General features: G+C 44.7%; 1 protein-coding gene across 1 annotated transcript in view; it reads left to right on the top strand.

Annotated features, from left to right (window-relative positions):
- LOC119409770 (BCL2/adenovirus E1B 19 kDa protein-interacting protein 2) overlaps positions 1-18,391 on the top strand; it is a gene marked incomplete in the record, with an annotated part of 25,382 nt that extends 6,991 nt beyond the window's left edge. The window contains 7 exon segments of the mRNA XM_037676668.1: positions 185-439; positions 512-706; positions 17,431-17,533; positions 17,621-17,752; positions 17,847-17,933; positions 18,123-18,221; positions 18,300-18,391. Coding sequence (XP_037532596.1) covers positions 185-439; positions 512-706; positions 17,431-17,533; positions 17,621-17,752; positions 17,847-17,933; positions 18,123-18,221; positions 18,300-18,324 — 896 coding nt within the window.
- Between the last annotated feature and the right edge of the window lie 7,158 nt (positions 18,392-25,549).

Below are 25,549 nucleotides of genomic sequence, written 5' to 3'. Positions count from 1 at the left end.
GGATTATTGAGCATGCATCAGGATAGGATATAAGATTTTTTTCTTCCTTCTGCTGCATTTCTTTTTAATTTTTGATTGTATTTTTTTTATTGTTTATGGAATTGTTTTGTTTTGTTTAAAAAAATGAATACATTTATAAATAAAATAAAAATAAAATAACTGATGTTCTGCTCCGACTTCCTGTCAGCTCCATCCACAAGCTTCTCCTTATCAGCTCGTGCAGGGGGTGGGGCTAAGAAGCGTCTGGTGGCTCCATCTCTCAGCCTCACTCTGAGCCACGCCGACTCTCAGGACCAGAACGACAGCTTATCTGCAGCTGCACTGTCAAGAACGACGGAAGAGACGCCATCTCTGGACATCAACCTGGAGGCTCTGGAGACGCCATCAGACAGCGAGACAGGAACACTGCCAGACAGCATGCATGACCTGGAGTGGGAGGGTGAGACAGGTGGAGAGACAGCTACGAAAGTCGTCCTTTCGTTTCACTTGACCTCTGACCTCTGTTTGACAGATGACCTCCCTCAGACAGGGAAGAGTGAGGCCTCTGGTGTGGCCAATTGTCCTGTAGACCACTCTGAGGGTCTGATGGAGCTGGATCAGGTGGACAGCAAGGGACGCCGCTGGAGAAAGTTCTGCATCTCTGGGCTAGAATACCGGGTCAACATGAGCGTTCTAGAGCCATACCTGCAGGTGCTATCACATGGAGGTAGCATCCATCCATTCATCCATCCACCCACCTGCTTTATTTATTTCTGTAGCTCCATGGCCCAACAGAAGTCGTCTCAGGGCACTAAAACATTCTCAGACATTATAAAAGACAATTAGTAAAAGTTCTCTATCTGAAGAAGCATCAGATTCGTTGAATCTTCACTTCATCACCGTCTCTCATCCTGCGCAAGCAAAAGGAGACAGTGGAAAGGAAAAACTCCCTTTAACAGGAAGAAACCTCTAGAAGAACCAGGCTCAGGATGAGTGGCCTTCTTCTTTGACCGACTGAGTTTAAGAGGACAGGAAGCAGAAACAGACAAACCACCACCTTCCAACATCAGTAGAGAGGAGAGGGACGCACTCACCACTCTTAGCAAGGACAAAAACATCATCATTCTCCCAGCAGACAAAGGAAGGTGCACAGTGATTTTGAACCAGAAAGACTATCATGAGAAAGTTATGACACTCCTTAGTGACTTAACCACTTATGAACCTCTGAAAAGAGATCCAGGAAGTGGTTACAAGAAGAAGTTGATAGATTGAACAGGACAAGGCTATTGACCGTATTCTGTACCACAGACTGTACCCAGGGGAGACCACACCTAGTCTGTATGGTTTACCTAAAATTCACAAACAAGGTGTACCTTTAAGACCAATTGTTAGCATGATTAACTCTGTCACTTACAATGTTTCCAAATATCTGGCGTCTGTACTCATCCTTTTAGTTGGCAGCTCAGACCACCACATACAGAACACCATGGACTTTGTGGATAAGGTGAGGAATGTCATTGCGGAGACTGATGAAACAATGGTCTCTTTTGACGTCACATCACTCTTTACATGCATTCCTGTTGATGATGCAGTAGAGGTGGTCAGTTTAAGTTTAAAATCAGACACCACTCTGAGCAGCAGGACCACGCTTTCCACAGAACAACTGTGTCAACTCTTGAAACTGTGCCTGCAGTCAACCTACTTCACATATGGGGAGCAATATTATAGGCAGAAACATGGATATGCTACGGGGTCTCCAGTTTCTCCTATTGTGGCCAACCTGTACATGGAGGAGGTAGAAAAGTGTCACATTCTTTGTAAAGCTTTTATGGATACCCAGGAGTCGAACCAAACACGAGACCAACAACAATATAAGTTAAGTGAATTTATTTATAGTGCAGGGCAGGAACTCCGGGGTGGACTGTGGGGAGAGACACAGGATGAGTATGGCAGCAAAACAGGGAAGTAGTCAATACTTGTCCAATTGAGCTGACTTGTAAGGCTTACTTGAATGTTTGTCTTGCAGGCTTGGGAGTTGGATCCAGGGGGAGATACGATGGGCGAGCCAGACCAAGGAAACCAGATTGGAGGAGAGAATGAGATGAAGGTGGTAGGGCGAACATCTGAGCTGGATGCTGGATTTGTGGAAGGCACAAAGGACTCTTGGAGACGGGCTTTATCTGGGAGACATGAAATGTGGGGTGGATCCTCATGGATGAGGGCAGGGTAAGTTTCACAGCCGAAGGGTTAATGATACTTTTGATGGGGAATGGGCCGATGAATCTAGGGCAACGTTTTCTGGGGGTGTCTTTAATGTTGATGTCGTGTGATGAAAGCCATACCTTCTGTTCAACGTGGTAGGTGGGGCCGAGGCTCGACGTTTATCCGCAAACCTCTTGTTCCGGGTTGCGGTGTGGAGGAGGGCCTCCTTGGTCTGTCACCAGATCCTGCGGCATCGGCGTAGGTGATGCTGAACAGAAGGGACTGCCCCCTCAACTTACTGACTGGGGAACAGCTGCGATGAATAGCCAAGGGATGCTTCAAATGGGGACAGGTTAGTAGCAGAGGAGGTTAAAGAAATGTGTGCATATTCAATCCAGACCAGATGCTGGATCCAGGTTGAGGGATTATTATTGATAACGCACCTTAGGGCCACCTCCAATTCTTGGTTATATCTCTCAGTCTGACCATTAGACTGAGGATGGTAATCGGATGAGAGACTGACCGAGGCCCTAAGAGCTGTGCAAAATGACTTCCATACCTGGGAGATGAATTGAGGACCTTGATCAGATACAATGTCTACAGGGATCCCATGGATGCAGAAAACATGGTGAACCATGAGTTGGGCGGTCTCCAGGGCAGATGGAAGCTTGGAAAGTGGAAAAAAATGTGCAAACTTAGAAAATCAATAAACAATAGTCAGGATTGTAATATTACCTGCAGACAGCGGTAGACCAGTGATAAAATCTAATGCTATGTGGGACCAGGGTGGGTAGGCAGCGGTTGGAGGAGGCCAGTAGGCGGTTGGCTACTGTGTTTACTCCTGGTGCAGACAGGACAGGCCGCCACATACTCTCTAATGTCCTTGTGCATCTTGTTCAACCAAAAATGTCACCTGCAGAAAGACAGCATACGGTTTAAGCCGGGATGGCAGGTCAGTTTGGATGAGTGGACCCATTCCAGAACCTGTTTCTTAGAAGAAGCAGGAACAAACAATCTATTGGAGGGTCCAGTACTAGGGTCGGGATCCGTTTGTTGAGCTTCCTTGATAACCTTTATGATGTCCCAGGTGATCATACCAACCATGCACACTGATGGCAGGATATTCACATCTGCCTTGGAAAGTCCTGAGAAGGAGAACTGACGAGACAAGGCACCAGGTTTGACATTACGAGAGCCTGGGCGGTAGGTAATGAGGAAATTGAAGCGGGCGAAAAATAATGACCAATGAGCCTGTCTAGTGTTTAACCTCTTAGCATTCTGGATGTAAGCGAGGTTCTTATGGTCTGTCCAGATGATGAATGGATGTTCAGTTCCCTCTAACTAGTGCCTCCACTCTTCTAGGGCTAGTTTTATGGCTAAAAGTTCACGGTTACCCATATCATAATTCTGCTCAGCTGGGGACAGACGTCGGGGAAAAAATCAGATCAGAAACAGTCACTGGGTGATTTAAGGCAACAACAGGAATGTTCGGGTGTTCCACCAACTCAGAACTAATGAGATTCTGCTCAGCACCAGAATCAATTAAAGAAGCAACAGGAAGGTTAATGTATTTGATTAATAAGGTAGTGGGTAAAACAAGCCTATTTCCAGGAGAAAATATTGAATTGCCCACCAGTATCTCCTGGTCTACTGGAGTGCCTCTCCTTTTCCCCTCGCTGAACAGTTTGCAATAAAGTGGCCGGGCTTACCACAGTAAATGCAGACCCGAGCTGTAATCCGGCGTTGCTTCTCCTCCGGTGTGAGCCGTGTACGTCCAATTTGCATAGGCTCTACCTCAGAGCTTGTCAAAGCTGGTAAAGGGGGACTGGATGGAGAGAGACTGATTCCCGGAAATTGGCATGGCTCAGATGCCGGAACATAATGGGATCTGTAGTTTTTATGTTGCTGACGTGTCCGCAGTCGACCATCAATCCGAATCGCCAAGTTGATAAGATCATCCAGGGAATCTAGTTCGTTACGAGTAGCCAGTTAATCCTTTATTTCATTGGACAGACAACTTACAAACACTCCTTTTAATGCTACTTTGTCCCAGCGGGCTTCTTCCACTGCAACCCGGAAGTTAATAGAGTGGTCCGCTACGGAATGTTTACCTTGTCGAAGGGCTATTAGCCTCTTGGAAGCCTCCTCTTGGTGACAAGGATGCTCAAAAACCCACTGGAACTCCTGAAGAAAGGTATCAAACATTATGTTGTCAATATCATGAGAATTGAGATAAGCCTTGGCCCATTGTAGAGCCATACCTTTAAGTGAGCTAATCAAGAATGTTATGCGGGATGCGTCTGAGGCATAAGTGATCGGGGCAAGGCGGATGGCCAGTCTGTATTAGAGAATAAAGCCGCCACAATCACTAGTCTTACCATCAAAAAACTCTGAGGGGGCAAATATCAGGTTCACGGGTTACCATAATGTTGGCGCTGGGTGTTGTATCGGGAACTGGAGGCGAATTGTTCGTTACTTGAGCCTGGGGTAAGAGAGCAGTTATTTTCTGATTTAGTGCAAGCAACTTGCCACCTAATTCTTCCATATTGGACTTAGAGGTACGTTGCAGGGCAATAATCTGTTTTAATTTGGCATCTTGTTTGTCAATTCTTTAGTTTTGCAGGGTTAAGGACTGTTGAATCATCTCGGTATTGGTCAGATCCTGGGTATCAGAGCTATTGGTGGGCTGGAACATTCTGTCACATTCTTTTTAAAGCTTCTATAGATACCCAAGAGTCAAACCAAAACTCGAGACCAACAACAATATAAGTTAAGTGAGTTTATTTATAGTGCAGGGCAGGAACTCCGGGGTGGACTGTGGGGAGAGACACAGGATGAGTATGGCAGCAAAACAAGGAAGTAGTCAATACTTGTCCAATTGAGCTGACTTGTAAGGCTTACTTGAATGTTTATCTTGCAGGCTTGGGAGTTGGATCCAGGAGGAGATACGATGGGCGAGCCAGACCAAGGAAACCAGATTGGAGGAGAGAATGAGATGAAGGTGGTAGGGCGAACCTCTGAGCTGGATGCTGGATGGATAATTGGTTGTCCTGTGCAGAGGCTTGAATGAGGGAGAAGACTTACGGGGGAAGATTTCTGGTGCGGGGAGGCACGAGACAGAACCAGGATGGCGAGGAGACTGGTCTTCACAAGGAGCTACAGGAGGCTAGAACACTGGGTTGGGATTACTGGTGCAGCGTTAGAATGGTTCCATTCATACCTGAGCGACAGGAGTTTCTATGTTAATTTTGCTAACACTCTTATCTACTTCAGTACCTCTTTCCTGCGGGGTCCCGCAAGGCTCCATTCTTGGACCCTTCTGTTTACTTTGTATCTCCTCCCCTTAGGGTCTATCCTGAGGAAACATGGTCTTTCCTTTCATTGTTATGCTGATGACTCTCAGATTGATCTGCCGTTAAAATGTAACAGTTCCTCCTCCATTCGCCCTTTGTTAAAATGTCTTGATGACATCAAGACTTAGATGGCTGTGAACTTTGAGTTTTAATGATCTGTAGACTGAGGTCATTGTGTTTAACCCTAGCTCTGCTACTGTCACTGATCCTGCAAATCTGGACTCCCTTCAGCCTTGTCTAAAACAGTCTGTTACCAATCTCGGGACAGTTTTAGACTCTGACTTTAAGTTTAACAAGCAGATAAACTCTGTTCTTCCAACAATCTTCTTTCAGTTAAGGCAGATAGCTCAAGTCTGTCCTGTCCAGATCCGACCTTGAAAAATTAGTCCATGCATTTATTACAACCCGGCTGGACTACTGTAACTCACTTTATGCTGGGGTCAGTCAGGTCTCTCTCTCGCGTCTCCAGCTTGTCCAAAATGCTGCAGCTCGGCTACTAACAGGAACTTGCAGGTTTGAGCACATTATTCCAGTTCTGTCCTCCCTTCACTGGCTTCCTGTGCGTGTCAGAGTTGATTTTAAGATTCTTATGCTGACATTTAAGTGTGTTAATGGCCTTGCACCCTCATACCTCTCTGACCTTAGTTAGGGTCTGCAACGACATTCTTCTGGAAAATGACTCTGGTCAGTCTGTAGTCCTGGTACTCCTTGACCTTACCGCTGCATTTGATACTGTAGACCGCAGTATCCTTTTATCCCGGCTGTTTCGGTGCTGTGTAGTTTCTTAAAGCCAGACTGAAAGATCTCAAGAATAGAATTTCCACTAAAGAACTCGTTTAAATGAGTGAAAACTATTTTCTCCAGGATCTTAGAAAGAAAGGGAAATTTGGAGATGGGTCTGAAGTTTGAACAGGTTGAAGGGTCAAGTCCATGTTTTTTTTTTATTAAAGGAGTTACCACTGCATGTTTAAAAGCATCAGGAACCACACCTGTAGCCATACTGCTGTTTATAATGTCAAGAACAGAAGGTCCAATGGGGGGTAAGACTTGTTTAAAAAACGATGCAGGGATGGGGTCAGCAGGGGAACCTGAGGGTTTCATATGACCAATGACGTCATTTAGAAATGAGAGGGAAATGGGTTCAAACTGGTTAAAGACTGATGTGGACGGGACAAAGACAGAGGGGTCAGCTGTGGTGTGAGGAATCAGTGACCTGATCGACTCTACCTTTTTAACAAAGAAACTGGCAAAGTCGTCACACGTAACTGCAGAGGCCTCCCAGTTGGCAGACTGAGGCACGGTTAAAATGGAGTTAATGGTGTTGAAAAGAATGCGGGGATTGTGGCTGTTTGAGGCGATGATTTGGGAGAAATATATATATATTTTTTTCTGATTTAACAGTGGCCTGGTACTCTTTGTAACATGATTTTAGCATGATAAAAGAAACGTGACGTTTGTCCTTCTTCCATTTACGTTCGGCTTTCCTGCATTGACGTTTGGCTGCGCGAGTGATCTCATTCATCCAAGGGTGTGGGGTGCGCTTTGGATGCCTAATTTTTAATTGTGCAACTAGGTCAAGCACCTTAGCACAGGTCTCTTGATGTACAGTGACTAGCTCATCAGAATCAGAATAAACTTTATTGGAATTGCACCAAGGTACAACGCAAATATGTACGTACAGTCGTCCGAAAGATGGGCGGAGTGCACAAAGCTGCAACTACAGGAGAGCGTGGCCATTTTATCCTTATCAGATAATAATCTTAGATAGGAAAAGGGGGAGAAATGTGAGGGTAGATAGTGGTATTACGAAAAAGATCTTTCACATCTTGTCTATCAGGACACGATTTGAGACATCAAAAAACTCTACCAGCAAGCACAATTAAAACATGATTACATTTGCATTTGACATTGAGGCGTTGAGATTTGTCCATGAGCGTTTTTTCAGATCAGCTACAATTTCTGAAGATGTTGTTTCAGCCAGCAGTTCTGATAAGCTTGCACAGAAAGTTCTCGGGGGGGGCGATAGATGAAGCTTTTGTCTTGGGTACTCATGTCCCAGGAGAAATTTGATAGTCAGCCTGTCTCCAAGGCCGTTGGGAGTCTGATTCAAATAAGCTTGATTTTTGTTTTTTCTTCAGGCAGACAGATGACTTTTTTCTTCAGCCTTAAGTCCATCTGGGCATTCTTGTTCCGAAAATGCCTAATTGTGGGATTATATTCCACTGATCCATGCTATGAGTCTCCTTCAAGGTCGAACCCACCACGCTGACGAGTCCCAGAAGCCACAAGTGGTCTGCGATTCTCAATCGCCTCCACCTTATGGTAAAGCTCGTAGACCAGACGATTTAAAGTTCCCACAGCGAGGACCAGACCTTCACACTGACTCGGGAGCTTTTCCATGGCCAAAACTGCTCCCGCTGTCTTCTTCAAAAGTCGATAAAACAGAGCCCCGCCGATGCCAAAAAGCAGAGACCCTGCTATCATAAATCCAAATATGTAACCGTCTTCAACATTCTCCTGAGACAGGACTGTAGTGCACATCAACTGCCACACTCCCCACGAATCCATGATGTACCCCACAGCGCGAGTCTCAGCTGGACATGCCGGTTCCCCAGGACCTTGTCGTTTTGATGAAAAAATCTTATCAACAGAGTTGAACGCCCACGATACCAAATCCATAATCTTCTTAATTTATGTTCGGGAGATGAGACCCAGGCGCTTCAGACACACAGAGAGTAGAGCAGGAAGAAGGAAAACGGGGGAGGAGAAACAGAAGCTGCCACCTCGATGAGAGCCTGGGAAGAAGATGGGGTGTTGATGTAAGATGATTCAGAGACTGAGAGAGAGTTTTTAGTAAAAACAGAGGAAAAGAGCGCAGCAGTGGAAGGGTTAAATATTCAACAAGGCCTTGCTGGAGGGGGAGGGTGTTTGGACTCGTTGACAAAAGAAGTGTTGAAAGAAATTGGTTTGTGGTCAGAGAAAACTGCATCCCTAATTTCTAACTCAGAAACAGATAAACCAAAGGTTAATACTAAATCCAGTGTGTGGCCATGCTGGTGAGTTGGTCCTGCAACATTCTGTACAAAGTTCAGAGACTGGATCAGATCTAGAAAGTCCTGAGTCAGTGGCTTTTCATGGCAACAGACATGTATATTGAAATCTCCCAGAATCAAAACCTGATCATATCTGAGCAGAATCCAAGTTAAAAAGTCAGAGAGTTCAGCCATGAAGTCCTTGTTATATTTGGGTGGCCTGTATAACACAGCAGAAAAAATAGGATTTGAACGGCCCACCTCAAAACACAGCAGTTCGAAGCTCAAAAATTAGCTGGTATCTGTACCAGTTTGCAGTTCCATCGTTTTTTGAAAATAGTTAATAATCCACCACCTTTGCCTGATATTCTCGGAGCATTAAAATAAGAACAGTCCGGTGGTAAAATTTCCGACAGGGCCATGAACTCACCACAGGAGAGCCACGTCTCAGTCACGCAGAAGAAGTCCAGACCGGTGGAGGAGAAAAAGTCCTTCAAGATGAACGTTTTATTAGCCAGAGATCTGGCGTTCATTAGGGCAATTTTTTTTTTTCATTCAACCTTTATTTAGACAGGTAAATCCCATTGAGCCTCGAGGACTCATTTACAAGAGACCTGATTTCAACAAAGAATGATGACAACAATGGACAACAGCAACAACAATAAACAGTTATAAAAAGTCATACAAATTGTTTATTTATTTTTAACAAATAGGATGGCTAAAAAAGTAACAAAAAACAGCAAAAAACAGGCAAATGTAGAAAACTAAAAACAGGAACATGTCTTCATTTTGTCCCTGCCAGGAATCCAACAGATTCTTGAAGCCACTTAGAGAGGTGAAGATCGAGAGCTTCAAATCTTTTTGTAAGGTATTCCCCTGTGAATAGTAAACAACCATCAGTGTGCTAATGATCCATTGTTAGGCTGATGGTCCTTCTTGACCATGTGAACAGCTGGTTTTGGTTGTCAGCAGCAAAACTGGTTGATCCACTCTGAGAAAGTGCTATTTATAAGACTGAGCTGAATACAGCACCTCAGACTGAAGAAGTCTCTCGGATGAAAGATGAAACGTTTCTACATTTTTTTGCTTTGTTTTGTTTTTGTTTTTTTGAATGTCCAGAGGACCAGATTGAACTTTTTTGGAGATTGGTCCATAGTTGTTCAGTGAGGTGGGGTCTCCTCCCTTCAGCAAAGGAAGAACAAAGGCTGTTTTCCAAGCATCTGGGATGGAGTTTTGTCTCATGGAGAGATTGAATATGTGGGTCACAGGGACTGTGATGATATGAGCAGCCAGCCTTAAGAAATAAGGAGGAAGTTCATCTGGACCTACAGATTTTTTAGGATCAAGATCTTTTAACAGTTTATTGACCTCACTGACTGAGAATGGAGAAAAAGAGAAGCTGTGATTAACTGAGGATTGACTTGTAGGAGGGATTTGATTTGTAGAAGTTTGATTATTAAGTGAAGTGGCTGATTTTCTGTTAGTAACTGTGTCAAATAAAGAACCAGAAGCAACAAAATGTTTGTTGAAACAGTTCAGGATCTCGTGCTTATTTGACAAAGGAACAGAGTTAACGAGAAGTTGTGATGGGAGGTCAGATGATTGGGGGGTGCCTGAGAGAGATTTGATGGTTTTCCAGAATCTGTTAGGGTCATTTAGATTTTTGGAGGTCTGAGATAAGAAATAGTTGCGTTTTGCTGCTTTAACAGCAGTTGTACATTTATTCCTCATCTGTCGAAAACTCAACCAATCAGTGTCTGAGTCAGATTTTCTCACTGCGGCCCAAAGATGATCTCTCCTGTGCAGGAGGTCAACTAGCTCTGGAGTAAACCAGGGGCTGTCTCGTCCCTTTATTCTGAACTGACGAAAAGGAGCATGATTGTTCACAAAATAAATGAAACTATTATGAAAATAGTTCCAAGCAGAGTTCACGTCATCAGTTAACAGAATACGATGTCAGTCAAAGTGAGACAGATCCCAGAGGAATGACTGTTCACAGAAATGTTTCAGATCCCTTTTTTGAATTAATCTGGGCTTAGAAGGTGGAAGTTTAATATCTCTTAGAGTCACTGTCACACAATGATCACTCAAAATGTCAGCGAATACACCTGTACCAGGGAATTTGTGAGGCATATTAGTTAGAAACAGGTCTAAGATGGAGGATTTTTCAGGACAGTTTTTGTTTAATCTGGTCAGAGAGTTGATCAGTTGGGTTAAATTGAGAGACAGGCAACATTCCTTGAATTTATCACAGAGGGGGGTCAACTTACTCCAGTCAATGTTGAAATCTCCTGCCAAAAAAAATCTCTTTGAATTTTAAATTACCAAAAAATTCCATCAGGGAGGGCAGAGCCTCAGGTGATGCTGAAGGTGGATGGTAACAGCAGACTACAGATAAGATCTGGCCTCCATTCAAAGTGATGTTTACAGCTAAGGCTTCAATTTGGTTTGGAATTGTTTTAGCAGACACAAGACTAGAAACAAGAGAATCTCTGATGTAAATAGCGACTCCACCCCCCCTTTTTGACGATCACAGCGGTAGATGTTAAATCCAGGTCATTATTCATTACAGATTTGTTGAGCCAGGTTTCAGAGATCAAGATTGCATCTGTCCCAGAAGAACTGACCAGAATTTTCAAGGCATCAAGTTTTCTCAGAAGGCTACGAGTGTTTACATGCAGAAAATGAAGCCCAGACACGTTCTTAAAGTCATTTGGTGTCATAATTAGTGGGGGGTCCAGGGTTGGGCTGAATCCCTGAGAGCAGTAACAACATTAAGAGTTTTTCGTGACTGATGTGTAATTACAGGAGTTAACAGTGTGACAATTGGCCCCATAATCGAACCATGAGAAACATTAATGAAGACGCGATCATCCAGAACCCTGAAACAGTGAAAGTTGTAGTGATGGGCAGATTCAGGTGTATTAACAAGATTCAGTGACTCCAGATAATCTGAGATCTGAAAATAGTGACAATAATATGAACGATGCAGAAAAGTCTCAGACCATAAAACATCACAGTTCTAATGGGCAAACAAACCCGACGAGGTGGCCCAACTGCAGTTTAGTTGGGCTGAGGGGGGCTCCGGCCCCCCAGTGAAGATGGATGGATGCTCCCATGGGAAACAGAAGCTGGGTCCAGAATCAACAGGTTGAAACAGAAACAGATAATTTGTAGCAAATAGCAGAGCGAGCTGCCAGAAAATCCTCCTGAAATGAAAGGCATGATCCAAGCTCGTTTCAGGTCAACAGGGGCCAACAGTGTGATCCAGAATAAAATTAATTGTTATCCAAGTGAGTTTGGATGGAGGCCCGCAGCAACTCCAATGTAAACTCCGAACTTATCTCAAGCACCACGCAGCCCTGCTCCTTCACACTGCTCCTCCACACTTCTCCTCCACGCTGCTCCTCTGCTTCTCTGCACGACACCTTCGCACCCGACAGCACGAGAGGCCCCCCTAGTGAAAAAGGAGACTGATCGGAGAGGCTGAGGCTGAAGTCGTCACTGGTCCGGTCCGGTTCTGCTTCAGTCCGCCTCCGGCGCTCCACAGCTCGAGAGACGAAGAGGCTGAAGTTGTCCCTGGCCCGGTTCTGCTCCGGTCCGGTTCTGGCGACGCTTCAAAACATTGGAGCGTCTCCTCCAGGTGAACACAGTGACTCCACGGAGGTGGACAGTCCTTCGTTAAAAGTAACGGGCTGCTCACTGAAGCTGAGACCGGCTCTGTTAAAGACGAAGTCCCCCACAGCCACCTCGGTTCGGGTCCAGTTCGGGGGTCACAGGTACACTTCCCCCACACCAATGAAGACACCACGAGGGCCAGTCCTGCAGAAAACCAGCGAAATACCACCCGGCGATTCTTGTCGGAACCAGGAAGAACCACAAAGGTCCAGTTGAGAAGTTCGTTGGGATCCAGAGAGAGAGAGAATAAACACCGGACCTTCGTGCGACGACTCCCCATCTCGAGGGTCACCTGGCCGGCAGGGTGCGCTCAGAGTGACCAGTGGGGTGGGAGCGGCCGGTCCTAGACTAAAATACATTTTTGGACGGTCCCATCCGGCTCTCTGAGTCACTGAACACCGAATTTGGTTGGAAAGGGAACCAACTTTAGTCCGGTTCGAAAAAACGGGTCAGTTTGATGATAAAAGACTGCAGAGAAGCCGGAGGGAGCTGCCGTCCATCAGCTCGCCGGAAGTGTGTGTTTTGTTCCTTGTTTTGGAGAAGTTGTCCATGAAGTTAAGACCAGTGGTCTCACATTTTACTCCCAGGGCCTTAAGTACTAGAGTCTTCTCATCAAGAAAGTGGTAACAGCTGGTTGTAATCAGTTCCCTCCTGCCACTCAGGAAACTGAAAGTAAACCTGTAACTAAATAAACTAGAATCCCCACAGAAAAGAGAGCCTTGACGTCCTTTTCAGGGACACCACCAAGTCATTGGTTCAGGTATGTTGACGACACCTGGGTTAAAATTAAATCTCAGGAAGTCCAACATTTTACTGACCACATCAACTCTGTGGATAAATACATCAAGTTCACACGAGAAGATGTAAAAAATGGCAGGTTGGCTTTCTTGGACTGTGAGGTCTCAGTCTCTGATAGAGGACATTTGCAAACTGAGGTGTACCACAAACTAGAGGACGACACAGGAGTGGATTTTCACTCCTGTCCTGTCCTGGTCCCACAGAAAAAAATCCTGTCCTGTCCCAGTCCTGGTCCAGAGTAAAAAAAAATAATCCTGTCCTGTCCCACTCCTGGTAACATGACTCCCACTCCTGTCCTGCTCCTGTTTTTCATTTAATTTTTAGTAAATACATTGAATTTGATTTGATCTTCTACCCATTCCTGTTTAAATTACTTTGTGTTGTGCAGTTTTATTTCAAAAGATATGGCAACAGGAACAGTTCATCTGTGGTGAAATAGAGACATTTATTTCCTGAATCCAAACAAAAACCTTCTCTAAATGTCATAAAACAAATAATCCATGGCCTGTAGTCCATATAATGTTTCTACGGAGGATCAGCTGATGAGTCTGTTTCTGGCTCTTTTGAAGGTCAGTTCCAGTAAAAACAAAAAATCTAAACCAGTCCATGGGTCACACCATGTCTACCTTAGATGAGAGAACCCAAACACAACAAGTGGCATTTTACTAATTTATTGAGCAATTGTTTCCTTTAAACAGTGACATCACTGTCATATTTTAAATTGTTTAAACAAACTAACAAAGAAAAATAATGTACCAAGCAGAGAACTCAACAAATAAAAATGTTTAAAGGCATTATTCTACATTGGACGACGTCCTCCAGAAGTTCAGTGTGTGTGGTCGAGGTAACGAGCTCGTTTGGGTGAAGCATGATGTCGTGCATCTTCCCAGACTTCAGAGCATCATTTACAGACTGGACCATTGCAGGTCTGGTGTTCCACCTCATCTCTCCACAGCTGGACCAGTCCAGAGCCTTGTGGAACCTAAAAGTGACAGAAGACGTGCACGAGTCAAAATACGGTCACAGTGACTACAAGTTACAATCTGTTGGCCTTTCTTTTGGAAAAAATATTTTATCAAAAACAAGAGATTTACAAGTGAAATAAAGTAAAAAAAAAAAGTGACATTTGTAATTATAAATTACAGAAGCTCAATGTTTATTTATTTCACTTATCATATTTTATAATTATTTAAACAGCCTCACCAGGCAGAGATTACAAGATGTTCTGTATCTTACCTGCTCTGTTGAAGTGTGTGACAAGGGTCTTTGTGTCCAAAGCTGTTTAACAGCTTGCTTCCAGAGCTAACAGCTTCCTGTGTTAGGTAGAAAAATAAAATTAAATTAAAGACAAACAAAAAGCTTAGTGCTACTTCTTGTGCCATGCTTTATAAAACAGTTATTGAATCAAGTATTTACTTATGTAGGTAAACATAGATGTTTTAAAACCTGTTAAAATACACCAGAATGCAGTAAATAGCTGCTGCTTTATTTAAAAAGTTATGGGGAGGACCCACAGACCTCGCACCGATATGTCCCCCCTACAATAATTCTAATGATAATACACACTGTGTGGTTCAAGCCAAGAGCCATTGTCAACACTGGGGGGGCTAAGGGCCCCTAAAAAGGGCTTCTAGAATCGCCCCTGGTGTGAAGAAATGAACTGAGAAAAATCAACTCTTGGCCTAAAATTTAACACAACATAATTGTACACGTCATATCTTAAATCTAAAACTAAAACAATTATTATAATGTATTAGGGGTTGAACGAGTATATAATTTTTAAACTCGACATTAACATAATAAAACCCGAATAGAACTCGAGTATTTGATGACGTCATAGATCTCAAGATACAAAAATAAATAAATAAATAAAACCACAAAAAAGGTCATTATTTACAAAAAAAGACCAACAAAACATTGGGAGTGTATATTATGCTCCTCCCATTTATCATACTGCAAATAAGTCACAGGAAAAACTAAACTATTAGTTTTTATTATTAAACTGCAAACGTGAAGAAACATGCAGCACGTCAGAAACCAAACTTAATGTTGGGGGGGGTCGACCACCCCGCACCACCGCCAGCTGTGGGGCATTAAGTTTAGTTTTAGAGATTAATATGTTTATAGATTTTTTTATAGGTTTAAAGATTAATATTTTTTGCTTTTTGTTTGTGAAACAAGGTTCAGAGGAAACTGGTTCTGGTTCTGTGGATTGGACCCGGTGTTACACCATACTCTGTGACCTGCAACAGTGCAACACCGCCCCCTACGGTCATACGGTGGTCACATAATATGACGTCACTACGGACACTCGACGTTACATTTTTAACCTCGATAGATGTCCTAGCAATCGATGTGTAGATTACTCGAGTACTCTGTTAATGCCCTATAATGTATGCAACCAGTCTTTCATATAAAAACTGGTATATTTTAACCGGAGAATGATTTCACTAATGAGTTTGTTGTTGTACGGACATGGTTACAGCCGACAGTAACTATCCATCCATCCATCCATTTTCTTTACCCTCTTCTTCCATTTTGGGTCACGGGGGTCGCTGGTGCCCATGTCCAGCAGTCACTGTGTGAGGGGCGGGGTACACCCTGGACGGGTCGCAAGTCCATCACAGGGACACATAGAGACAAACGAGACAAACAACCATTCTCTCTCTCTCTCTCTCTCTCTCTCTCTCTCTCTCTCTCTCTCTCTCTCTCTCTCTCTCTCTCTCTCTCTCTCTGTCTCTCTCTGTCTCTCTCTGTCTCTCTCTCTCTCTCTCTATCTCTATCTCTATCTCTATCTATCTCTCTCTATCTACACAATAAAGTGATGGTTATTCACGTTTTCCTCCATTCCAGTATCCAGCAGGACGTCACAATATAAAAATAGGGATATTTTTAACGGAGAATGCATGTACTTTAACCAGGAAGATTTCGGTTGTTTTTTTACATTACAAACAGCAACAGATAATGAAGATTTTAACCTAAAAACCCACATAACAAAACAGAGCATAATTTTTAAATTAAAAGGGACAAGGTGGCGAAAAATGCGCTGTTTGGGACATTTATTTACTGAAGGTAAACAAAGTCCGACTCCCCGCAGCTCCTCACAGCTGAGACTAAAGTTTAAAGCAGCACAGCACCAACACAACTCTCATGAAGTTCAGGTTATTTGACACTTTCCTGCTCGTTCTATGAGTTTAATAGACAGACAGTTACTTCTTACCTTTCGTTGTAAACTGTTTTCAGTTACTCTGTACCGCTTCGCTGCTCCTCCCCCCCTCTCGGTGAAAAGCTACGGCTCGAACAGATGACTTGTGAGCAATGTAGTTCTTTTGACTTGTGTTAAAGTGAAGGCTTACTGAAAGAAAACTACAAAATAGCTGCACCCGTGTTTTTTTTTGTTTTGTTTCGTTTTCATTTTTGGTTATTGGTCGGTTCTCGCTCCTGTCTGCTCCCGTTAGCTTTCAGTCCGGTCCCGTCCCGGTCACATGAGTTATAATGAGGTTGACTCCGGTCCCACCAGAATCCATCCGGAATCACGTGACCCGCGGTACTCCTGAAAAATGTCATGCTCTACCGTAAACCCACCCACACAGACCAGTATTTGCAGTTTGACTCCCATCACCCTTTGGAGCACAAGTTAGGAGTCATCAGGACTCTGTACCACAGAGCAGACAGCGTCCCCACGAGCTCAGGAGCCAGGCAGAAGGAGAAATCCTACACAAGACAGGCTCTAGAGCAATGTGGATATCCTAACTGGGCCTTCCTGAAAGAAGAGACCCAAACAGGACTCCAGTCAGCCATCAGGTGAAAAGGAGGAACCCAGACCCAGACCAGTGGTCATTCCATATGTTGAGGGAGTATCAGAGAAACTGAGACGTTTGTTTTCTATTCTACAGCCAATGTAGAGAAGCAGATGGCCACTAGTCCTGAACCTGGTTCTTCTGGAGGTTTCTTCCTATTAAAAGGGAGTTTTTTCTTTCCACTGTCTCATTTGTTCTTGCTCAGGACGGGAGACTGTGATGAAGTGAAGATTCAACACAATCTGATGCTTTCTTATATAGAGAACTTTTACTAATTTTTTACAAGGTATGAGAAGTTTCTGTTCAGTGCCCTGAGACAATGTCTGTTGGGACTTGGAGCTACAGAAATAAAATTAATTGAATTGGTATTAAATTGTACCTCACATCTTAAATACGTGTAACACACCTTCAACACATCAGTAAGACACCTGAAATATATCTGTAACACAAGTGTGACACACCTGTAACAGACTTAACACACCTGTTACACAACTGTACGCACGCAGTCAGACCTCAAGTGTGTTCTCCGTCTCACTGTGTTTGCTATTATGTCCAACTGTAATACCTCTGCATGTGATTGGCTCTCAGGTTACTATGGAGATGGGATGAATGCCATCATCCTGTTCACTTCCTGCTACCTTCCAGAGAACACAGTGGAGAACTACGAGTATGTCATGGAGAACCTGTTTAGGTGAGTTACCTGAACAAACTTTTGTAGACAGATGTAGAAACCCACCTAGACTCAGGTGTTTCAAGGCATCCACCTCTGTGTCTTTAGGTACATAGTTGGAACATTGGACCTGATGGTTTCTGAGAACTATGTTCTGGTCTACCTGTGTGCACTGGCTCCCAGGAACAAACTGCCATCCATCAAATGGCTCCATCAGTGCTACACCTCCATAGAGAGGAGGTACTATGGTTTCTATCCCTCCTTAGATATGCAGGTTCAGAATACACCCCGTTTCTATGGCAACATAGGTGAAATCGGTGTCCTTTCCGTCTAGGTTGAAGAAGGACCTGAAGGGACTGCTAGTGGCCCATCCTGCCTGGTACATCAAAGCTCTGATCACACTTGTTAAACCCTTTATCAGGTCTGCAGCTCACACACATACAAAGTGTACAGCCATGTTTAAACCTGTAACTGTGTGACTGTACTGCTGTGGTTTTTACAATACAATGACTCACTCATCTGAAGCTTACCTGTGCAGTTGGGGGGTTGCAAATGTGATGTTTAGAAGTCTGAGTGTGACTTCTGACCTCATCTCACCTGACCTCCACAGCGACAAGTTCAGCAGGAAGATTCGCTTCATTGGGAGTCTTCAGCAGCTCGCGCAGATCGTCCCCACAGACAGACTGCAGATCCCAGAGGCCATACGCCAGTAAGAGCTCTACGCAGAACCTCCATTGGTTCTACTGCAGGATGTTCTGTCTCATGTCTCTCTGTCCTTCTCTGGCAGGTACGATGAGAAGTTGAACCGATGACAGTCCATCAGGCTGGATGAACTGCAGAGGTCTAATGATGTCATCCACAGGCTGATGACATCACTTTTGACCTCTGCATGTTTGGACAAACAGACTTTATTTATTTATTCTGCAATCTTTGTATCAGGACTCAAATGGTTAAAGGAATGGGTCAGTTCCAGGGTCAGTTTTCTGACCAGATTCTTGTCGTGCTCAGAAACATTGAAGAACCTTGTGTTCTCTCTGAAAGACACCTGTCTCACTGATCTGAAGACAGGCACATCTTACTGATCTGAGGCCCAACACTTATCTCACTGATCTAAAGAGTGACACCTGTCTCACTGATCTGAGGACTGACTGGAATATCTTGTAAAAAGATCTGAAGCTCTCGACCTTGACCTCTCTAAGTGGCTTCAAACATCGGTTAAGTTCCTGGTGAAGACCAACACACACATGTTCCTGTTTTTACTTTTCTACACCGCCTTATAATGTAGCTGTTTTTTGTTACTATTCCTCTTGATTGTACTTTTGGTTGCTATTTTGTTTTTATTGTTTTGATTTGTAAAAAAAAAAAAAAAAAAAATGGAGAGACTGTCTCTCTGTTGGTCTGGGAACATCTTGGAGTCCTCCCAGAAGAGCTGGAAGAGGCTGTGGAAAGAGATGTCTGGACCTCCCTGCTCAAGATGCTGCCCTGAGACCTGAGTCCAGAACAAGAGGAAGATGATGGATGGATGGAGAAACTTAAATTTGTCTATTTTATGATTGTCCACTGTTGTCATCATTCTTTGTTAAAATCAGGTCTCTTGTAAATGAGTCCTCGAGACTCAATGGGACTAACCTGTAGAAATACAGGTTGAATGACACCTGTATCACTGATCTGAAGTCAGGTACATGTGTTACTGACCTGATGACTGACACTTGTCTCACTGATATGTGGACTGACACTTATGTCACTGATTTAAGAACCAACAACTGTCTCACTGATCAGAGGACCGACACCTGTTTCACTGGTCTGAGGACTAGCACTCGTCTCACTGATCTGATGACTTACCTGTCTCACTGATGTGAGGAATGCCACTTGTCTCAATGATCAGAGGACTGGTACATGTGTTACTGACCTGTCTCACAGATCTGAAGACCAACAACTGTCTCAATGACCTGAGGACCAACAACTGTCTCACTGATCTGAGAGCTGACGCCTGTCTGACTGATCTGAGAACCAACACCTGTCTCACTGATCAGAGGATCGACACCTGTTTCACTGATCTGAGGACTGGCACTTGTCTCACTGATCTGATGACTTACCTGTCTCACTGATGTGAGGAACGCCACTTGTCTCACTGATCTGAGAACCAACACCTGTCTCAAAGATCAGAGGACTGGTACATGTGTTACTGACCTGATGACTGACCTGTATCACAGATCTGAGGACCAACAACTGTCTCAATGACCTGAGGACGACACCTGTTTCACTGATCTGAGGACTGGCACTTGTGTCACTAATCTGAGAACCAACGCCTGTCTCACTGATCTGTGGACCGATGCCTGTTTCACTTATCTGATGTATGACCTAACTCACTGGTGTGAGATCTACTACTTCATTTCCTACTACCTTCTCCTACTCTGCTCCTGTTTCCTGGAATATCTTGTTAAAAGGTCTGAAGCTCTCGACCTTGACCTCTCTAAGTGGCTTCAAACATCTTTTAAGTTCCTGCAGATGTTCCTGTTTTTAGTTTTCTAAAAAAGTTAAATCTGGTCCTCTGGACATTCAACAAAAAAACAAACAAAACAAAAAAAAAATGTAGAAAGGTTTCGTCTTTCAAACACCCCTATGATGAGTAAAAGAAATGGACTTGATGTTCCCTCGCCCGGACGTGGGTCACCGGGGCCCCACTCTGGAGCCAGGCCTGGAGGTGGGGCACGCAGGCGGGCGCCTGGTGGCCGGGCGCCTGGTGGCCCGTGGGACCCCGGAAGCAGCTGATGGGTACCGGCAGTCCAAGCGACATGTGGCTCGGGTGGTCTCTGAGGCAAAAACTCGGGCATGGGAGGAGTTCGGAGAGGCCATGGAGAATGACTTGTGCACGGCTTCGAGGCGATTCTGGTCCACCATCCGGCATCTCGGGGGGGAAAGTGGTACACACCAAAACTGTTTATAGTGGAGGTGGTGTGCTGCTGACCTCAACTCAGGATGTCGTGGGTCTGTGGGCGGAATACTTTGAAGACCTCCTCAGTCCCACCGGCATGTCTTCCACTGAGGAAGCGGAGCCTGGGGACTCTGGGTCTGGCCCTCCAATCTCTGGTGCTGAGGTCACCGAGGTGGTTAAAAAGCTCCTCGGTGACAGGGCCCCAGGGGTGGATGAGATTCGCCTGGAGTTCCTTAAGGCTCTGGATGTTGTAGGGTTGTGTTGGCTTACGCGACTCTGCAATATTGCGTGGACATCGGGGGAAGTTCCCCTGGATTGGAAGACCGGGGTGGTGGTCCCCCTATTCAAAAAGGGGGGCCGTAGAGTGTGTTCCAACTACAAGGGGATCATGCTCTTAAGCCTCCCTGGTAAGGTCTATTCGGGGGTTCTGGAGAGGAGGGTCCGTCGTATAGTCGAACCTCGGATTCAGGAGGAGCAATGCAGTTTTTGTCCTGGTCGTGGAACACTGGACCAGCTCTACACCCTCAGCAGGTTTCTGGAGGGTGTGTGGGAGTTTGCCCAACCGGTCTACATGTGCTTTGTGGACTTGGAGAAGGTGTTCGACCGCGTCCCTCGGGGAACCCTGTGGGGGTACTCTGGGAGTATGGGGTACCGGGCCCTTTGATACGAGCTGTTAGGTCCCTGTATGACCAGTGTCAGAGCCTGGTCCGCATTGCCGGCAGTAAGTCGGGCTTGATCCCAGTGAGAGTTGGACTCTGCCAAGGTTGCCCTTTTTCACCGATCCTGTTCATAACTTTTATGGACAGAATTCCTAGGCGCAGCCAAGGTGTTGAGGGGATCCATTTTGGTGGCCTTAGGATTGCTTCTCTGCTTTTTGCAGATGATGTGGTCCTGTTGACTTAATCAGATCATGATCTACAGCTTTCGCTGGAGCGGTTCGCAGCCGAGTGCAACATGGCCGGGATGAAGATCAGTTCCTCCAAATCCGAGGCCATGGTCTTGAGCTGTAAAAGGGTAGAGTGCCCTCTCTGGGTCAGGGAGGAGGTCCTGCTCCAAGGGGAGGAGTTCAAGTATCTTGGGGTCTTGTTCACGAATGAGGGAAAAATGGAACGTGAGATCGATAGGCGGATAGGTGCAGCATCTGCAGTGAAGCGGGCGCTGTACAGGTCTATCGTGGTGAAGAGAGAGTGGAGTCAAAAGGCGAAGCTCTCAATTTACCAATCGATCTACGTTCCTACCCTCATCTATGGTCATGAGCTTTGGGTTGTGACCGAAAGAACGAGATCTCGAATACCAGCGGTCGAAATGAGTTTTTCCTGCAGGGTGTCTGGGCTCTCCCTTAGAGATAGGGTGAGAAGCTCGATCATCTGGGAGGGACTCAGAGTAGAGCCGCTGCTTCTCCACATCGAGAGGAGCCAGTTGAGGTGGCTCGGGCATCTGGTTAGGATGCCTCCTGGACACCCCCCTGGTGAGATGTTCCAGACATGTCCCACCAGGAGGAGACCCAGAGGAAGACCCAGGACACGCTGGAGGGTCTATGTTTCTCGGCTGGTCTGGGAACACCTCGGGATTCCCCCGGAGGAGCTGGACCAAGTGGCTGGGGAGAGGGAAGTCTGGGCCTCCCTACTTAGGCTGCTACCACCGCGACCCGACCACGGATAAGTGGAAGAAAATGGATGGATGTATGCATGGGTTTCGTCTTTCATCCGAAAGACTTCCTCAGTCTGAGGTGCTGTATTCAGCTCAATCTTATAAATAGCACCTTCTCAGAGTGGATCAACCAGTTTGCTGCTGACAACCAAAACCAGCTGCTCACATGATCAAGAAGGACCATTAGCCTAACAATGGATCATTAGCACCTGATGGCTGTTTACTATTCACAGGGGGTTTAGTGATACTAGCAATAACAGCATTGTAAGAGGGGGACAGTTGAACCTGGAGGCTCCACCCCTGTTTAATGATGGACGATTTCTTTTCACAAAGATGGCCTCCTTTACTCCTCTCTCAAACCATCGTTCCTCTCTGTCCAGGATGTGAACATCCATCCCTGAAAGAGTGACCTCTGGCCTGGAGATGAGTGTAGACCTCAGAGTCCTGGCCTGATGTTGATGATCTTCTGTGCTGGGCCATCCTTTTGGCCAGTGGCTGTTTTGTTTCCCCGATGTAAGACTGATCACCCTCCTGACACTGAACAGCATACACAACATTACTCTGTTTGTGCCGGGGGACTGGATCTTTGGGATGAACCAGTCTTTAATGTATTTTGGGGTTTAAAAGCCTTTGGGACGTTGTGTTTAGAAAATAAATGTCTCAGTTTCTCCCTCAACATACGGAATGACCACTGGTCTGGGTCTGGGTTCCTCCTTTTCACCTGATGGCTGACTGGAGTCCTGTTTTGGTTTCTGCTTTCAGGAAGGCCCAGTTAGGATATCCACATTGCTCTAGAGCCTGTCTTGTTTAGGATTTCTCCTTCTGCCTGGCTCCTGAGCTAGTGGGGACGCTGTCTGCTCTGTGGTACAGAGTCCTGATGACTCTTAACTTGTGCTCCAAAGGGTGATGGGAGTCAAACTGCAAATACTGTTCTGTGTGGGTGGGTTTGTGGTACACCTCAGACTGAGATCTGTTTGTTAAGAAGTCTATTACCCAGTTGCCCACTTATGAACCCTTAAAGAGCCTCTTTTTTTCTGCATATCTTCCGAATTCGATGGATCTGATCAGCTGGTCTCTCAATGAAATTGATCAACTTCTCTTAACAGGAAGTCAGGGTAAGGAGGACTCTCTTACCTCGACAGAAACAAAATTAGATTCATGATGACAACTGGATTCTGCTGTTTGGGTTGGTGAAATCTGGATTGTCTACAAAAGTGTGTGGATGTGTCAAAGCTTGGCAGCACTCAGACTGAATTATGTGGAGCTGCATCAGAGCTGGAGCAGCTTTTATCAGGACTGTGATCTTCCTGGACTATGCTACGACTGTCCCTTAAAACTCAATGCCTTCACTGGCCCCATGTGTATAACGTCCGTTTATGTTGCTTTGCTGTGGTAGTTTTTTTTATGCCTCAAACCATGCCCTGTCTGGAACACGGCGTGAGAGATCTTTTTTAATAACTTCTCTCTTCATGTTTTCTTCCCCTTTTCTCATCTAAGCCTAAAAGTATTCTGAAAAGGATAAGAGGCCGTGCTCTTAAAGAGCAGCAGCTTCGTGCACTCCGCCCATCTTTTGGACGCCTGTATGGACATACTCTTGTTGTATCTCGGTGCAATGATAATAAAGCTTATTCTGATTCTCTTTTCGTTCTCAATTTCAAATTTTTAACCATTCAGCTGGTAATAAATTGTTATAAATCGTGTCCTCCTCTCTTCTGGTTCTGTCAACACATCTGCAACTTAAACCAGTTTTCTATCCAACGCCGAATCGAAAAATGGTTTAAAAAGAGCGCATGTACAGAACCGCTTAGAGGGTGCTTCTGAATGACTCTGTAACCGAAGAATGGTTTAAAAAAAGCGCGTACGATGTGCAGATCCGCTCAGAGTGCGCTGCAGGTCCGCTGTTTGACAGTACACTGTTTGGAGGGAGAAGAGGCTCTCTGCAGACCAAAAGTGGTTGTTTCAGAAGAACAGGTGTTTCTGGAGAACAAACACTGAGCTGTATCTGCTGCTCTTTAGGTAAGTTACGTCAGGTCTTTTTTATAACTGAAGGCTTCTAAGAACCAGTATTACTGTCAAACACAAGAAGATTCTCTTCAGTTCTTGGTTGTAGCTGCACCTGACACAGGTGAGTCTGGTCTGGGTACAATGAAATCTGAAGCATCTGAAGAGAAACCTGCTCCTTTTGTCTAAAAGTCTGGTCTCCATTAAAGATCAGGAGTCCTGTAACGAGATACGGCCCAAAACAAACTGTTCTCTCTAGAAGTTCTTCTATGAGATGTGATCCATGAGAGGAGCTGGAACATGGAGAAGGACTGAGCCTTCACACCTGAGACAGCTGAGGAGGTGAAGCAGTAAACAGAATACCTGCTCCAGGTGCAGAACCTGACATCACTCATCTGCAGCGACTGATTTAAGAGTTGAACAAGAAAATGTGAAGTTAAAGGAAACAGCATTTGTCCCAAAGACAGTTGAAGTTTCATTATTATTTTGGTTACTTTATTTTTCTTTCTTTATTGTAACTATTTTCAAAAACCAAAACAGATTTTGGTTTTTCATGTAATGACACAAACATTTAGCCCTCCCCCTACCCATTTATGTTGCTTTTATTTTGAAATATAACCGGAAGTTCTGTGTTAAGAGAGGCGGAAGGAGAAGTTATAGAGATGCCGCTAATGTCGAACTGGCTAACACAATCTGCCTGCCGTTACACTTGCTTAAGTCTTCTGATACCTTCGTCCAATCAGGTGTGGCCCTTGAGATACGCCTTCCTTTGGGAACGCCTATTTGTCTGCAGACATACGACTCGTTTGGAGCGGGAATGATCAGTGGCGGTGTCATTCCCCGATCTGTTACGGATGCCGATCCGTAGTGTTGCTCATTTGCTCATGCGCAAAAAAGAGTACTTCCGGGTCACTGGGATCGCCGATTAATAGTCTAGATTAAGGAAAATGTACTGGTATAATTCCGTTTATGAATAAGAACTGTTTTACTTTACTTAGAAAAGTATGTGCTGTATCCCTGCCGATTTTCATGTTGCTAATTTACGCCACTCGTATTTCCGTTAAAATCATTGATATATTTACATCACGGTTAAAATGACATGAAGCTCTTCTTTCTAGAAATATGGCTGATTTTGTTTATCCCCCAAATGATTGACAACCCAGGGTCCAGTCCAGGAAGCAGAGGTGTAGTCCTCCACCCCTCTCTGCTGCTTCTCCTCTGTTACCCACCCACACCCACATTGAAACAGTGTCAACTCGCCCACGGCTCAAATTAAATAAACCAAAAATCAGCTCTAAAAATATAAACCATAAAAATGTGATTAAAATAAACACAGTTACTTTACCAGAGCAAAATCATAAAATCATTAAATGTGGATTATTGAACATCAGATCTGTTTCCTCTAAATCCCTGGTAGTTAATGAACTGATAACTGATCATCATATTGATTT

This window comes from Nematolebias whitei, chromosome 5 (assembly GCF_014905685.2).
Source record: "Nematolebias whitei isolate Nwh7 chromosome 5, NemWhi1, whole genome shotgun sequence".
Taxonomy (NCBI): Eukaryota; Metazoa; Chordata; class Actinopteri; order Cyprinodontiformes; family Rivulidae; genus Nematolebias; species Nematolebias whitei.
The sequence above is the reverse complement of the archived record's forward strand: the minus strand, read 5'-3'. Positions and strand labels throughout refer to the sequence as shown.